Source organism: Benincasa hispida, chromosome 4 (genome assembly GCF_009727055.1).
Source record: "Benincasa hispida cultivar B227 chromosome 4, ASM972705v1, whole genome shotgun sequence".
Lineage (NCBI taxonomy): Eukaryota > Viridiplantae > Streptophyta > Magnoliopsida > Cucurbitales > Cucurbitaceae > Benincasa > Benincasa hispida.
In genome coordinates, this window is record NC_052352.1 from 26,808,837 (window position 1) to 26,824,150 (window position 15,314).

Sequence of the window (15,314 nt, forward strand, 5' to 3'; positions counted from 1 at the left end):
TGTGGTAAGAAGAGTTCAGTTGTTGGTCTTTAGTGGAATGCTGGCAGTTAAACGGATGGTGGATCTCATGGTAAGAGTTTAGTCAGCTATTCAATACAATTGGAGCTTGAGCACAAATCCATAAGGTCCCTAGTTAGCTTGGATAAAGTGAGAACTAAGTTTTTGGTCAGTTTTGAAATGTCAAATGACAGAGGGAGTTTGATTATATATGAAATATAATTAAACTGGTTAACATTATATATGATACAATTGCTACAAATGTATCCAGAATCAATTTTTGGATGGAAATTTAGAATATAAACATGATTTATATGATAATGTTAGGAAAGGAAGAAAAATTACTATAGTCAGTATATGATACTTAAACTATAGAGAAAAGATAAAATAACAATATAGAAGGAAAATTATACTTCATTTATATTAATAATAAATAGGGATAATATAATATGTGAGATCAAAATATGCAGTAAATATCATTCTCAAATCTGCGTTAAGTGAAGTGGAGAATTCGATATTCGATTATTGGTAACAGAAGAATAAAATGAAAATTTGTTCGCATTTTGCAAAGAGTTGAAAAAAAAATCACATTCGTGTGAAAAACGTCTTAATCGCTTACCCGAGAGCCTATAGATAGAGCTCATCGTCTAAACGATTGCACACACCGCGTCTAAACGATCGCACGATTTCTTAAACGATCGCTAACTTTTCCTAAATGAATCGCATAGCGTGCCACATTTTTTCTAAACGATCGTTTACCTATTACTGAGATGCGCTTAGTATAATCCTACACGATCGTGTAGGCTTTGTCTAAAAGATAAGCATCCTTACTCTCTCCACTTGCTTATCGTCTACACGATCACCGTTCCTCAGATCTTTCTACCAAATCACTAAAGACAACTTTGGATTCTCACTCTGAGAATACAAGGGTTCCAAGTGGTGTGTTGTCCGCCCGCTTCTGCTTCTCGTGCTTATTCGTCGTTGTTGCCTCACTCGTGGTAGAACATCGTGCTGCATTAGCTGCTAATTTTGCTGTTGTGATAGAGTTCGTAGAGGTTCTTCCACTGGATTGAGTTCGAGATGAAGAGAGTCTTCAACTGTATGTGAACCCAATCCTTGTAGTTTATTTGATCAAAGTATGTTCGTTAATTAGTGGAAAATTGCATAACTGTCTATTAGGAAATGTATGTGTTGTATTTTGGTCACAATGAAATTGAAAAGATCTGATGCACTCATGGATGCCTTTCATTAAGAGTTCCTTCGATATTAGGGTTGTACACAAAGATATCATTAAAAAAAAAAAAAAAAAAAAAAAAAAAAACCTAGTAAAAATCGGCATAAGAAGAGACAGAATACCTGGTTCATAAGTGATTGAAAGGTAGCCGGAGCATTTGTTAATCCGAAGGGCATTACTAAGAATTCGTAGTATCCCTTATGTGTTCTAAATGTATTCTTCTCAATATCGTTGTCCCTCATTCTTATCTAGTGGTATTCGGATCTGAGGTCAAGTTTGGAATATATGGCTACTCCATGTAGCTCATCTAGTAGCTCTACAATCACTGAAATCCAAAATTTATCTGACATGGTTACTTGGTTTAATATCCGAGAGTCCATGCAGAATCGTGATCCCCCATCTTTCTTTCTTACCAACAGCATTAGACTTAGATACAAATTACGACTGGGTCGAATTATCCCTACTTGAAGCATCTCGCTCACCAGCTTTTCTATATCTTCTTTCTGTGTGTACTTGTACTTATAGGGGCGAACATTGACTAGCTGTTGTTCTTCCTTCAACAAAATTAGGTGGTAGATAGCACTTTTGGGAGGTAAAGTCTTTAATACTGCAAACACGTCCTCATTTTCATCTAATAGTGATTGGATCATGACGGGTAGTTTTCTTTCTCTCAATCCACCTTCTCAAGTAACTCCTCGTCGTTTTCCTCCATTCTTAGGTTCTGAAATTTAAACAAAAACCCTTGATCATTCTCTCAATCCCAAATCTTGGATATGGCTTTTAAGGACACTTCTGACTTCTTCAACGAAGGGTTTCTTCTCAGAATGATCGGTACGTCTCTAGAAATGAACGCCCTTGTGAAGGAAGGTCAATGTATTTGCATGAATCCAGTCGTGCAAAGCCATTGCATCCCCAGAACAACGTTCATCTTCACTAAATCAGTTGTAAGGAAATCGACCATTACCTCTAGCTCCGAAAATCGGATTACCACTGAACTGCATCTCCCCCTTCCTTGGATCGATGTCCCGTTACCAATCACCACCTCACCAAGTAATTGGCACACCCAGCTCCTCCACAATTTTCATATGTTTAAAATTGTATGTTGCCCCATAATCTATCAGGACGATCACCTCCCTTCCTTCCATTCCTCCTTTTAATTTCATCGTTCCTTTCGCTGAGAACCCAAACATCGAACGCAATGCTATCTTTGCATTTTCAGTGACTTCCATCACCTTCATTTCGGTTGGCACTCCTTCTTTTCCCACCTCTGTTTCTTCCATCTCGTTTTTATCATTCATAATAAACAACATTAATTCACGGTTAGCCCTTGCTTTACAACGATGCCCAGGGGAGTATTTGTCGTTGCATTAAAACATGGGCCTTTATCCAACCTTTTTCTAAATTCACTATCAGATAGTTGTTTCATCAGTGGCTCTTTCTTCCCATAGGTGACCTTCATCGGAATTGAAATTTGCCTCATCATTAGGGTTTCGTTCCCCTTTGTTGTAGTTTTATCACCCATCGCATTTTCTTTTTTCACACCTTGGGCCTCTTTCTTATTTGACCCAGCCACACCGAACCAACTGAAAGGCCACGTTCCTATCATTCAACAATTGGGCCTCTCGCATGCAATCTTCTAAAGTTGATGGTCTACTAATAACCTCGACCTATAGGGCCAGTTCCAGCCCATTCATGAAAGCATCTTGGAGAATGCTTTTCGCTATGTCCGGCAAAGGGGCTGAGTAGTTCATGAACTTCTTCACGTACTTCGCGTAGGTATCATCTTGTTTAATTCTTATCAACCTCACCCCCAGACTACCCTCTTCCGTTGGGTGGAAATTGTCGAACATTCTCTTCTTCAACTCTTCCCAGGATGTGATGGCTTTGTGATTGTGACTCCATCTAAACCAATCGACTTATCGGGAGCAAAACTCACCACCGACACCTTCACTTTTTCCGCGTTGTTCAACTCGTGGATCTCGAAATAGTGCTCAATACAATAGACCCAAGATTCCAGGCTTTCCCCCGAGAAAATCGACATTTCCAATCGTTTATATTTGCTCTTATCAATGCCTCTGTTCATTAGATTCACGAACGACTCCATTTCATCAATCTTTCCTTTGAGCTTGAGTCGCGACCCTTTATAGATCCTGGATTCTTCACTCTTACGTGCGGCATTATTCTCTTTGATTTCTTTCGATAGTTTCTCGATGCTTTTATAGAGTCCAAGAAGCATATCCTTCATGTGAGTTATCTCCTTCTCGTTGGATTCCAATCATTCTTCCACTTGTTTCTGCACCATCGCTCTAGTTCGCCCCAAGATTAACGCTCTGATACCAATTTTTTAGGTTCCCTTCCTGCACTCAAATAACCCGACAAGGACATCAAACAAAACAGAGCAAAAGTAGCTCTAGTAGTGTAATGTTACTAATTGAATAAGAGTCTAAATAGAGAAAATATAGCGAACAATCCCAGTGTAATTACTAACAAAAAGGGAAAACAAAAAGAAGCAAAAAGAATGGTAAAACCAGCACTTCCAAGGGAGCTGGTAGTCCTCTCCCCTTAAAAAATTTTGTCAACCTTTTCCCTAATTATTCCCTGCGTCATTCCTTCCCCCACTCTCTTTTTATAGCCTAGTTCTAGTCCCTCAGTCATATTCCCCTATCACGGCTTCAGCAGGTGGTGTCCCTTGAGCATATTCTCCTTTAGTGGTTCCAGCAAGTGGTATCACTCGTAAAGTCCCCTTTTTACCCCTCATTTTGTAAGTGTGTAATATAGAAGGTTTAACGGTTCATATCTCCTTTATGATTAGTTATTTGATAAAAGTTCAAAATTCTTTTATGCAAGTTCCAATCACCATCAATGAAACGTGCAGTTATAATTAATATTCTGCACGGAAATCTATGTACCAATTGTTATACAAATGCTACTTCGAGTTAATGCACTCTTTAACTTTTTTTTTCTTCCTCATGTACATTTGAAAACAATCGTTTGAGATAGGCACTTTTGATGGAATTACAAAGTTCGAATTTAATTTCGGACAAAATTTATGAAATCCTTCCCTTTCAATATTGAGTGGATTGTGGGGGAGATTTTAGCTTTAGTGATATTGGTCATTTGTTGGATACCGAGTCACCGAGACGACGCATGGAACAAATTGCTGCATTTCAGGGCCTAGGCAGTGCTTCTGCAGATTGTGATTATATTTTGAATAAGGTGTCGGATGTATATTTGAAGCAGCTAATTAGGTATTGTGTTGACTTTGTAGGAGCATGGCCTGCACTTGAGCCTGAGAAAATTATTGCCCGTAAGCAGCAGATTCAGGGGAAGGTTATCAATGGCATGTTGCCGAATAATCAATTACATGGACGACGTAGCAACGGAAATGGAGAAGTTGAACACAAGCACAGATTACAGTGCTCGATATCTTTGCTCGACTTCAAGGTAGCAATGGAGCTTAATCCAACACAACTAGGGGAATACTGGAACTGGAGAAAGTTTGTATGCATCCGTTTGAGGAATGAAACGACTCTGATATTTCTGTTTATCCCATTCCACAGATAGATCTAGCCATGATTTAAGGGTCTCAAGCTTTTGTGTAAATTTAGATCATTGAGGAAATATACAAAATTTTGCAAAGATGTAGTTTGTAGCTTGGTGAGAGGTAACTACTAGTGAAAGAACTTAGTGCTGCTATTTGTGTATTTAAATCTGAGAATCGATTTGAATTTCATATGAATAACTCATCACTACAATCTGCACATGGTATCCTCTGTATCTCATGTTTTTTTGGGTTAGATAGAAAGATGCAGATGCTATAAAATGATATAGCATTTTTATTCTTTAAACATCTATGTTCAGAACGTTCCACATTTATATCGCAATAGTCAGCAATATTTAGATTGATACGATGTTTATTTTCCTGCTGTTTCTGTTAGAACTTTTTAAGCATATATCCTCAGTGTATCCATCAACTGTTTAGAGGGTTACATGACTCAAAGGTCAGAAACATTATTCAATTTGGTCACTACAATATAACTGGCCTTATAATAATTATACTCCTTAGTAACTACCCAGATAAAATTCGGGTATTTCTCTCTCCACATCTAACCATGAAGAACTGTTGGTCACATTATGATAGCTTCGCCGTATAAAGAGATTCCGACAAATTTATATATGACATCAAACAACTTTGACTAAATGCACCAGAAATTCTAACAGAAGTCCAATCCCGATATTTAGTTGGGGAATTCAGACACCAACATAGAATATTTGAAAATTCAAAGAAAATAAAACTAATACAGAAATTCAGAAACAAAACTCAGATATAAATCTGACTGCTTTCAGTCCAATTTAGAAAATTCAGTAAATGGAAGTACTGAGAATTTAAAAGGACGGTTTTTACAAGTGGAGAGATTTCATCATTCACCAATTAGACTGAGTTTGGACTTCAAAGCCAAAGGTCGGCCTGTGCTTATTAAGTTGGTTTAAATAGAACAGAATTGCTATGTACAATAAATCTTGGGTGGGGGGAGAAGATTAATCCTCCTCCTCCTTTTTTTTTTTTTTTTTTTTTTTTGGACACAATCAAACGAATTATGAAGGCAAAGCCGAAGCAGGTTCCTCCACAGATGCTTTGCATATGGGGCACCAGTTCTTCAGCCGCAGCCATTGTTTATGCACCCTTCATGGTAAGTATGCTCGCACTGCAGCGTCCCGACTTCATCTCCATGTGAGTACTCTCCTCCGCAGCGAAAAGAACAAGTCGAAATGCCTTGTTAATTAACTGCTTGAGTGTCGATTTCAGATTGGAAAATCTGAATGTTCAAGAGACTCAGGTAGTTTAAAATTTAAATATAGTTTAAGTCCTTGAATATTTGCCCTGTTATTTAGGGTTCCATTCCTTCATCTCTTCTCCTAAACTACACATCTTTCCTATGAAAAAGATATCTTGTTTAAATTCTATATATATAGAAGTTTTATGGTAAAGGACCAAAACTAGGAGTCTAACGGGAGTTGAAGCATTAAAATTGATATTATTTTGGTAGGCTTGTTTTCTTATGTCCTTATATTTTATACATTCTTTCATCTTAATGAAAGCTCGAAATTCTAACACACACCCCCCCCCCCCCCGCCAAAAAAAAATTTTAGACCAAGTGGAGGTCTTACGAGAGTTGACGTTTAAAAGTTCAGATACTAGAATAGAAAGCAGCTGAAACTTTGGAACATCAATTTTGGTTGCCATATTGTTATTCACTTATACTACAGGTTACCATAATGTCGGATATGTTGGTACATGCATGCAAATACTGATATTATGGTAACCTATAATATAACTGGAGAACAAATCAGTTCCTTGGCACAGTTCAGGTATTTTTGCATCCTCAGTTCCAGCATTCTTAAAGCTAAGCTTAAATATGGCTTATTTTCCCTTTTTCTTTCTAACTTAATGCTATAACCAGAGGTTAAGAACAAGCAGCTGGTGTAAACAGACCTGGCAGATACAACATTTGACACCATCCTCATACTCACTGCCACCGGCAGATGTATCCTCTGCATGTCTAGACTGATACGTGCTTCTATTCAAGCATTGTGACAATGCTTCCTCAGTAACTGCTGTACTCACAGTTCCCATTCTCTCTTCTAGAGCGAGTAATTCCTGTCGAGCATCATAAAATAGTTGATAAGTACAAAGTCGAGAACAACCGACACAACACATAAGTGTAGTTATTATATATGCCACAATGTAACTCTACAAGGCAGGACAGATGAGACAAATTTGGATACAATAATCTGAAAGGGAGCAGCACAATATTTCTAAAGAGAATAGCAAACCTCATACGACATGTTATCAATATCCAGCCTCATGTCTCTATGCTGATCATAGAAGTTTAAGCCACTAAGGAAAAGGTTGGTCTCTAAAAGAATTACTTGCTGCAAGGCAAATTAAATGTTAGCTCAAATTGTAGTGAATGAATAAACTAATAAAGACAAACATCATGAACTACCTACCTCATATGTTAGCTCTTCTTCGTGTTCAATCCTTTCAAGTGCCAACAATACCTTAAAAATCCAGATGAAATATTTTTTAATTAGAGACAATGACTAGACTGAGAAAATGAAGTATTCTTTTTTATAGATCTTCACCAAAATAAATTGTGAATATATGGAAATGTACCTCAGCAATACCATAGTGCCGAAAGCTATCTCGAGTTGTTAAAGAGCGAGCCAATCCAATGTCTGCAGGACTAGCAGGTCTATGACTAAGTATATTCTCATTCATACTATCTGACCTTCTGTAAGAAATTGGGTGGTCTGAAATCTCTGTAGAGACTTCATGAGCATTATTATCTATAGAGCTGTTGGGTTGATGGCCTTGCGACACCTGAGAGATTAAGGACTGCGACTCATGCAAAGATGTAGTGTTTCTGTCAGGTTTGTTGCCATGTGATCTTGCTCTTGATGTCCCATTAATTGATGCCCTAGAACGACCTGATGCAATGCCATCCCTGTTAGAAGTTCCATTTTTGGCTCCTCTTGAATCAGATATAGAAACGCCATAACCAGAGCTAGTAATCCTTCTTTCCGAGGATGATCCATTCATTTTCTTTCCTTTTGTAGAGCTACTTTCTGCTTCAGGATTCCTTTTTTTTTCTGTATCCTTCCGTTTACTAAGATTTGGATCTGATGAAGAACAACCTGATGAGATGACGTCAGATATTGAATTACATCTGAAATTTCTCAAGGTTTGCCTACCTGCACCACCACGTGGTGTTGGGCGAGAACTTTTAGAACCTGTCAACACAGAAGAACTCGCTGGAGTGTCCTTATTACGCGTTCCAGATCTTTGATTGAAATCCCTTCGCCCTCTTGTGTTTGGTGCGACACTGGAGCTTCCTGGTTCCATCATTGCGTCATCAATGGAATCGGAACTTTTAAGACTAACATGAAGTCCCGTTCGTATCCTTTCGTTTGAAGGGATGACTTGTGAAATCTCTGGATCATCCTGAGTGCTACTAGTTTCTGAAGAGTCTATTTCTAACTGGGTGGATAGTTTTCTCTGAGTTTCAGCTACAGATTTCTTGGAACCTCGAACAGCATAGTATGTCCTAGAGGAACTTCCAGCTATTTCTTTGCCACTTGAAGAGGTTCGAAAAGACTGTAATGGAGATTTAAGTTTCTCTGAATAGCTACTCCGCGTGCTCTTTGGAGAGTTTAGTCTGCCACTGCAACCAATTCGGCTACAATATTTACCATCTTGGTCTCTGCTATTTGCAGTATCTTTCAAAACAGCATTGGGTCCCCTTCTGGATGTGTATCCATCAGCAACTCTTTTACTAGGGTATTCGTCCATGTACAATAAATTGTAGATGCTTCGACTCTGCAACAACCATCTCCAAGGTGAAAAGTTGAAAAAAAAAGAATATTTACAAAGTCATGCAGATGCAGGCAACTCAGAAAACAAAGTGGATATAGTTTGTACAAACCAGGGCAAGCAGCAGTCCAAATTTCAAATAATAGCATCTAATTTGAATACACTCAATAATAACTTGTTAAAACTCATCGATATTGAAAAGTTCGATATTCTCATTATCTATGATATGAAGAATGGAAATCCAAAATAGTGATTAAAGGATATCAACTATCAACTTACTCCAATCCAGGTTCATGATTGACATACTCTATATATACCAACCGGCTAACTGAAACTTAAGACCCAAATCATGAAAGAATTATACTGCATATGTTTACTTAAGTGAAATTACAACCCACAAAACTAATGCTACTGTACTTCATCAAACTAAGTTGTCCGATGAATTAGTATAAGATAAGAGCATAAAATCAATGCAGGATAAAAGCTATATTTAAGAATTTTGATGAACAAAGTCTATCTATAATTAAAAAGTACTAAACTCAAAACAAAATAAGCCCCCCACAGGTATTGTTTCCATATCCAAAAGAATACTGCTCATCTCCTTATTGCTCTAAGCCAGGGTCAAGACTCAAAACTGAAGCTACAACTACGACTACGAGTAGATTGCATACATTCGAGCATCTTTTCATCTTTAAATAAATAAGTAAATAAATATAAAAAATAAGAAAAAGAAAAAGCAAACTATCCTAAGAAATATAGAAGCAGCCTAACAAGTCTCGGGTCTGCTTCATCACCTAACTCTCAATTACAAAGATATTATTCCACCATGCTTATCTCCTCCAAGAAATACAATCTATAGCATCCATGGCAATGAAACAAACCAAGTTTCAAGAATGATAAAAGCAAAAACATCATAAAGAAAGTCACCCATGATACAGAAACATTTATTTGGGTATAAAAATAAATAAATAACTTAGCCTTTTCAATAAAACTAATTTAGTTATGGTTTATTTTAATAAGAAGTTGATCAAATTAATCCAAGATAAGGTCACAAAAACGGGACCAATTTGATTAAAGTCAAAATAAAAAGAGGAAAACCAAAAGAAGTAAAAAGGTAAAGGTGTCTGTGTCAGGTGCTCGAAATCCATCCCCACAAAAGTGAAGCCTACCATTTTTTTTCCCAGGATAAAGTTATTCTTCATTGTTCTATACACAAAAAAAAAAAAGCTCACTCCATAATTATAAAACAAAATAGCTCCGTGATTTAAGGGATTAAAAAGCTCAATAATCAGAGAAAAACTATCAAAACAAGAAAAAGAAAAACCAAGATGAGTTTACAACTTCAGTTTACACCCATTAAAAAATTCTTGAACAAGAGCGGCCAAAAACAGCTAAGTAACAACAAATTCTATATTCCAACAAAGAAAAGAACAATCCCAATAGATTTTACGAAATTCAGAATCAAACTAACGACAACAGAGAATCAAATTCATGTCAGAACTCTCAGAAAGTGGTATCATAAAACCAAAACGGAGGGTCAAAGAACAATACCCAAATCCCAAAACGCCATAAATTCAACAAAAAACACAGAATCAACTCTTGTTAGCATCATCTGGAAATCGCCCACCATGGAAAAAAAATCCCAAATATCAACCGAAACAAGAAACAGAACCCATGATTCAAAAAAGCTAAAAAAAAGAAGTGAGGCTTAATCAATCAATCAATCAATCATCTACCTGGTATCGTCTTGGTACTGTTTAGAACAATCAAAGAAAGGAAGAACTAGAGAAGGTTAATGAAGGAAGTATATTCACAAAGCGAGAGAGGGAAGGTATGATTTTCTGAGAGAGAGAGATGAAAAGGGGATTAGAAAGGGGCAAAAACGTGTATGAATGATCCGAGGACGAAAGGGTTTGTCGATTTGCAATCCCAATATAATCAAATCAACTAAAATTCATTGGAAAATAAAGAAGGAAACGGAAAAAGAGGAGAGAGGAGAGAGGCAGAGAGGGAAAGAAAACGGGGGCGGACCGAAAAACTCTATAGTTGTGCCGTCCAAATAGAAATAAAAATTAAAAAAATTAAAAAAAAAAAAAAAAAAAAAAGTAGAGAGAGATAGGAGGAGAGAGAGAGGGAAGGTGGGGAAATATGGACCGTTGGATTGAGAGTCAAGGATCAATGGCTGTGAATGGCTACGACGTCATCTTCAGAGAGGCTCCATTTTTGTGGACTGGAAGGAACAGAGAAGCTCTGCCCCACCTCACCAGCTGACCTGCCTACCCCTGTTTTTATTTTATTTTATTTTTTCTCTTCTTTTTATTTTATTTTATTTTATTTTTTCTATTTTTCTTTCTTTGGGAGCTTTTAGCCTCTTATCTAATCCTCTTTCTTTATATTTTATTGTTAAGAGTTTTCCCCCTCCTCCCCTTTTCCTTTTTTGAGTTTTATTATTATTATTATTATGTTCTCCTCTCCCTTACTTTTCTCATAATTACTATTGTAATTTTTATTTATTGATTGATTGAAATGTTATTTCGTTGACTATACTTAGATACTCATTTATTTTTAGTCTATATATTTTTAATATTTAATTTTTATACTTATTCTATGTATTTTCAATATTTTATTTTAGTTTCAATGCGATGAATTTTAAATTTATAATTTATTACTGATTTATTGTTGATTTTTTCTAAAACGTTTTACTATCTATTAGTATTTAGACTATAAATTTTGGAACATATTCACATATTATGTTTTCTTATATAAAAATTATTATTATTATTTAACTAATTTCAATAAATATTAATTTTGAAGGATTAAGTTTAAGGTTTATCAAAGTACACAGATACTAAAATTGAATAAACTTCAAGATACATGGACTAAAATTAAACAAATTCCAAAATATTAAGATCAAATGATATTTTTAATTTTTTTAATAATAGTAATTTGTATATTGTATTGTTGTGGATATTAGCCTGGCTTAAGGAATAAAATATCAATAACGTATATAAATAGTTGAAGGTTCAAATCTTACTTCAGAGTTGTAATGTTGTATTCTAAATTAAATTGAAAAAAAAATCTATGATGTTTGAACCATATGCAACGTTGGATTTTTTTTTTCAAATATTATATAATTTTTTCAAATATTTTCTTAACTCGGTTATTTTTACCAATCTTATATCGATTCTTAACTAATTTTTCAAATCTTTTGTTCCAATTAAGATTTGGAAAATTAATATTCTGTGGAAAAGCCTAAATATATACAGAATTTTCACCAAAGAAAAAAAAAAAAAGCAAAAACATTTGATAGGATGAAAAAGTGATTTTTTTAAATCTAAAATCTCGGTGTCTATCTCAACATATTCTTGTATAATTTTTTTATAGTTTTCGTGACTGGTAAATAAAATAATTTTTTGCACATGATTTGCACACACATGTTAAAATTTCTGATTTGAGGAACAAAAAAACACTAAAATTTTAAGATACTCAAATTTCTGATTTAAGGAAAAAGAACACTAAAATTTTAATCCCAATATTATCTATGGATAACACAAACATTTTCTCTAGGACGATATATATTCACACCTTACATTTAAGAAAACATGATACTCTTATTTAAGTATTTGGTTTCTGAAATTAAGTATATAAATACTATTTTCAACTTTAAATTTATTCATTTATTATCTATTTTTATCAATGTTTTTTGAAAACCAAAAAAATAATTTTTAAAAATCTATTATTATTATTATTATTAAAAATTAAACTCCTTTATAAATCGAGACAAAATAAGTTTAATTTTCAAAAACCAAAAACTAAATTACTACCAAACAGGATCTATGATACTCCTAAAATTATCTAGAGTTTAACATAATACACATCTCTCTAAAATATTCAAATGTCATTTCCAATATTACAATATGTACGATGAGAGACTTGAACATCAAATCTCGAGGTTAAGCGTACAAGTTTAACATTAGTTAAATATGTTCATTTTGGCCAAAATAATTTATCACTGTATATATTAACCCATTATATTTAAGTAAACAAAATAAGCATGGTAAGATATTCAAATTTCAATCCTAATGTTATATATGTATAATATAAAATATTTTATCATTAGACGATGTATGTTAATGCATTACATTTTAAGTAAACTTACTTAAGTTCACACTTGGAACACATTATTTAATTTAGGAAATAAAAAGACAAGAATGTCCTTGTCATATTGTTTCTTCATTCTCATAACCTCTAATCTTTTATCTTTATCTCTCTCATTTCTTTCAACATATTTTTATCCTTAGAAGATGTGTGTTTAAGAGAGTGAAAGCTATTGATGGTGTTGTTGACATCTAAATTAAAGGCTGAAAAAATGAAAAGAAAAAATGCATATATTTGTCTCTTTAAAAAAATGTTGATGTGTTATATATGAGATAAAATAGAAAATACATTATTTATTTAATAACAATATCTATGATCTTGCATGGTTTGTCATCAAATGAATGTTCAAATTTTTGTTAAGGATCGATCGTAGATTGGACTTGTTAAAGTCTATCGAGTTACGATTGTTATTTCAATCATATATCTAAGCAAAGACATAATACAACGATTATTTTAAAATAATAGAGAGTTTTTTTCATCCGGATTAAAACGAGAGAATATCATGGTTGTTATAAAACATGTTAATTAACATGACATTTGGATCGAAAATATGACTCTTAATCATTATTGAATAGACATATCTTAACTTATTTGTAACGTGTCATCTTTTATCATACGGGTGGTCACACATGAGGTTATTAGAGTGGAATAACCTTTATAACTATACTGTAAAACTTTTAAAGTTATTTAATTTTGTACATTTATTTTCTAATTTTTCTAACCATTTTAAACTTTCTACTTCTGAATTTTGATTAAAAATTCAACAGTATATTTTTAAAAAGTATCTCATTCATTAATGATCAATAATGGGACCTTGATCTTCGCTTTACAATGTGGAATTAATCAAATTCTCAATAATTATTTCTTTCTTTAGCATGATTGTTGTTGAAGTTTTTGATAGTGAATAATAAAGTATATTGAGAACACTTCAAAACACTAATCGAGTTTTTTTTAAAAAATATATAGAGAGGGAGAAAATTGAACCTATAATTTCGAATTAACACTTATATAAATTGAGCTAAACTGCTATAGTGTTCGTACTTTTGAATTTGATTTGATTTTATTCTTTATACTTATTATGAATCTTAAAGCTAGTCCTCTCTTATCACTTTATTGTTAAATTTTCTAATAAAAATCCATTTTATAATTGTATTCCTCCCTATAAAGTTAAAAAGGAAATATTAGCTTTTTAATATCAGAATTTTGAAGAATGATTATGTTTGGTCCTGAGTTTTTAAAATGTTTTAATTATCATTTTTTTAATATATATGTATTAGGTCCCTGGATTTTTTTTTTTTTTTTTGGAAAAGATATGAAATTTGGTCCTTACATTTTCAAAATATACCTTCTTAGTTTATACATTAAATACTTTTTTATTATTTTAAATTTAAAAAATAATTTTAGAAAATTATCTCTTCTCTTTAAAATTATTTTTAAACTTAATTTCAAAATCAAAACGTCATTTAATTAAAAATTACTTAAGAGACCTTTTAAACCTATTTTTAAAAAACTCAGAGACTAAAAAGAAATATTTTAAAAATTCAGGGATCAAACATACTTATTCTTCCAAACTCAAGAACTAAAAGAATACATTTTTTTCCATTTAAAAACACACATACATGATCTTTTATTACATATAAAAATATCATTATTATTTAATCAATTTTGATTAAAATAAAACTTGAAATGATTAAATTTACGATTTATTAAAAGTTTGTAAACTAAATTTAACAGTGATCAAAGTGAAATTAAACTCTCAAACGACATGGACTAAAATGGTTTATATATATATATATATATATAAAAGTGTAGGAGGACAGAAACGGAAAAAGAAACCTTGCAAAGCCTTTAAATGTTGGATGGAAGTTAATGCATGTTTGTCAAAATTTGGTGTAATTTCACATGCTAAACGCGTGTACTATAATTTACCAACTTTGTATCTATATACATATATATTCAGGATCATTACATGTGTTTATACACAATTAATATGAATAAACTATATCCTTCCCCCCCAATAATAATAATAATAATAATAATAATAATAATAATAAATTACATCAAATTAAAGCAAAGTTAGTTTAGTTCAACGGTAATTGACTTGATTTTTCTCTTAAAAAAATGAAGGCCTACTTCCATCCTATAGTTCGTTGTACTTGTGCAAACTAAAAAATTCCATTTTAAGGAGAGATCTTTTCTTAGAGAAGAAGGATATCCATTTCTTAAAAGAAACCTAAGAATGGCCATGTTTCTAGCAAGGATCATGGGAGAAGGAAGGACCAATAATTGTCCCTAATTTATCATATATTGACATGTTATAACATAATATTTCAATTTTTTTTTTTAAAAAAAATCCAAATGATAAAAGTTATAAAAAAGGTAAGAAAGTAAAATTTTAATTTCTTTTTACTCGTGAAAATTTAGAGTTTTGCCCTAATAACGAGAGAAAGATGGAGACTCATTTTCGTATTAGAGTGAAAAAAAATGTTAAAATGGGTTGACATACGTTAAGTAGAAGTGAAGTTTTAAGTCCATAGATAAGATAACATC

General features: G+C 33.2%; 2 protein-coding genes across 5 annotated transcripts; one reads left to right on the plus strand and one right to left on the minus strand.

The window, feature by feature from the left end:
• The first annotated feature begins 1,329 nt into the window (after positions 1–1,329).
• On the plus strand, positions 1,330–5,810 carry LOC120075571. 2 transcript variants are annotated; one of them, XR_005481357.1, is made up of 2 exons: positions 1,330–3,992; positions 4,500–5,810. XR_005481357.1 is itself a non-coding variant. In XM_039029096.1 (2 exons), the coding sequence occupies exons 1-2, from the start codon at positions 2,005–2,007 to the stop codon at positions 4,793–4,795; spliced, it is 354 nt and encodes a 117-aa protein (XP_038885024.1). In that variant the 5' UTR covers positions 1,330–2,004; the 3' UTR covers positions 4,796–5,810. The 2 variants fall into 2 exon arrangements, 1 of the variants encoding a protein (XP_038885024.1); XM_039029096.1 differs by having other exon boundaries at positions 1,330–2,062.
• On the minus strand, positions 5,630–10,654 carry LOC120075570 (probable E3 ubiquitin-protein ligase RHG1A). 3 transcript variants are annotated; one of them, XM_039029094.1, is made up of 7 exons: positions 10,343–10,654; positions 7,988–8,612; positions 7,410–7,915; positions 7,244–7,294; positions 7,067–7,165; positions 6,726–6,890; positions 5,630–5,975 (listed from the first exon to the last, which is right to left on the minus strand). In XM_039029094.1, the coding sequence occupies exons 2-7, from the start codon at positions 8,583–8,585 to the stop codon at positions 5,907–5,909; spliced, it is 1,488 nt and encodes a 495-aa protein (XP_038885022.1). In that variant the 5' UTR covers positions 8,586–8,612; positions 10,343–10,654; the 3' UTR covers positions 5,630–5,906. The 3 variants fall into 3 exon arrangements, with proteins under 3 accessions (XP_038885022.1, XP_038885020.1, XP_038885021.1); XM_039029092.1 differs by having other exon boundaries at positions 7,410–8,612; XM_039029093.1 differs by lacking the exon at positions 10,343–10,654 and adding an exon at positions 10,158–10,292 and having other exon boundaries at positions 7,410–8,612.
• Between the last annotated feature and the right edge of the window lie 4,660 nt (positions 10,655–15,314).

What these genes read in the sequence shown, in the direction of transcription:
- LOC120075570 (XM_039029092.1), bottom strand. Translation starts at nt 8,585, where the DNA reads ATGGACGAATACCCTAGTAAAAGAGTTGCTGATGGATACACATCCAGA. An exon ending in TTGATAACATGTCGTATGAG is followed by an intron (nt 6,891 to 7,066) that starts GTTTGCTATTCT and finishes GATGCTCGACAG; the next exon opens with GAATTACTCGCTCTAGAAGA. An exon ending in TCAAATGTTGTATCTGCCAG is followed by an intron (nt 5,976 to 6,725) that starts GTCTGTTTACAC and finishes TTCGCTGCGGAG; the next exon opens with GAGAGTACTCACATGGAGAT.
- LOC120075571 (XM_039029096.1), top strand. Translation starts at nt 2,005, where the DNA reads ATGGCTTTTAAGGACACTTCTGACTTCTTCAACGAAGGGTTTCTTCTC. An exon ending in GTTTCTTCTCAGAATGATCG is followed by an intron (nt 2,063 to 4,499) that starts GTACGTCTCTAG and finishes TTGACTTTGTAG; the next exon opens with GAGCATGGCCTGCACTTGAG.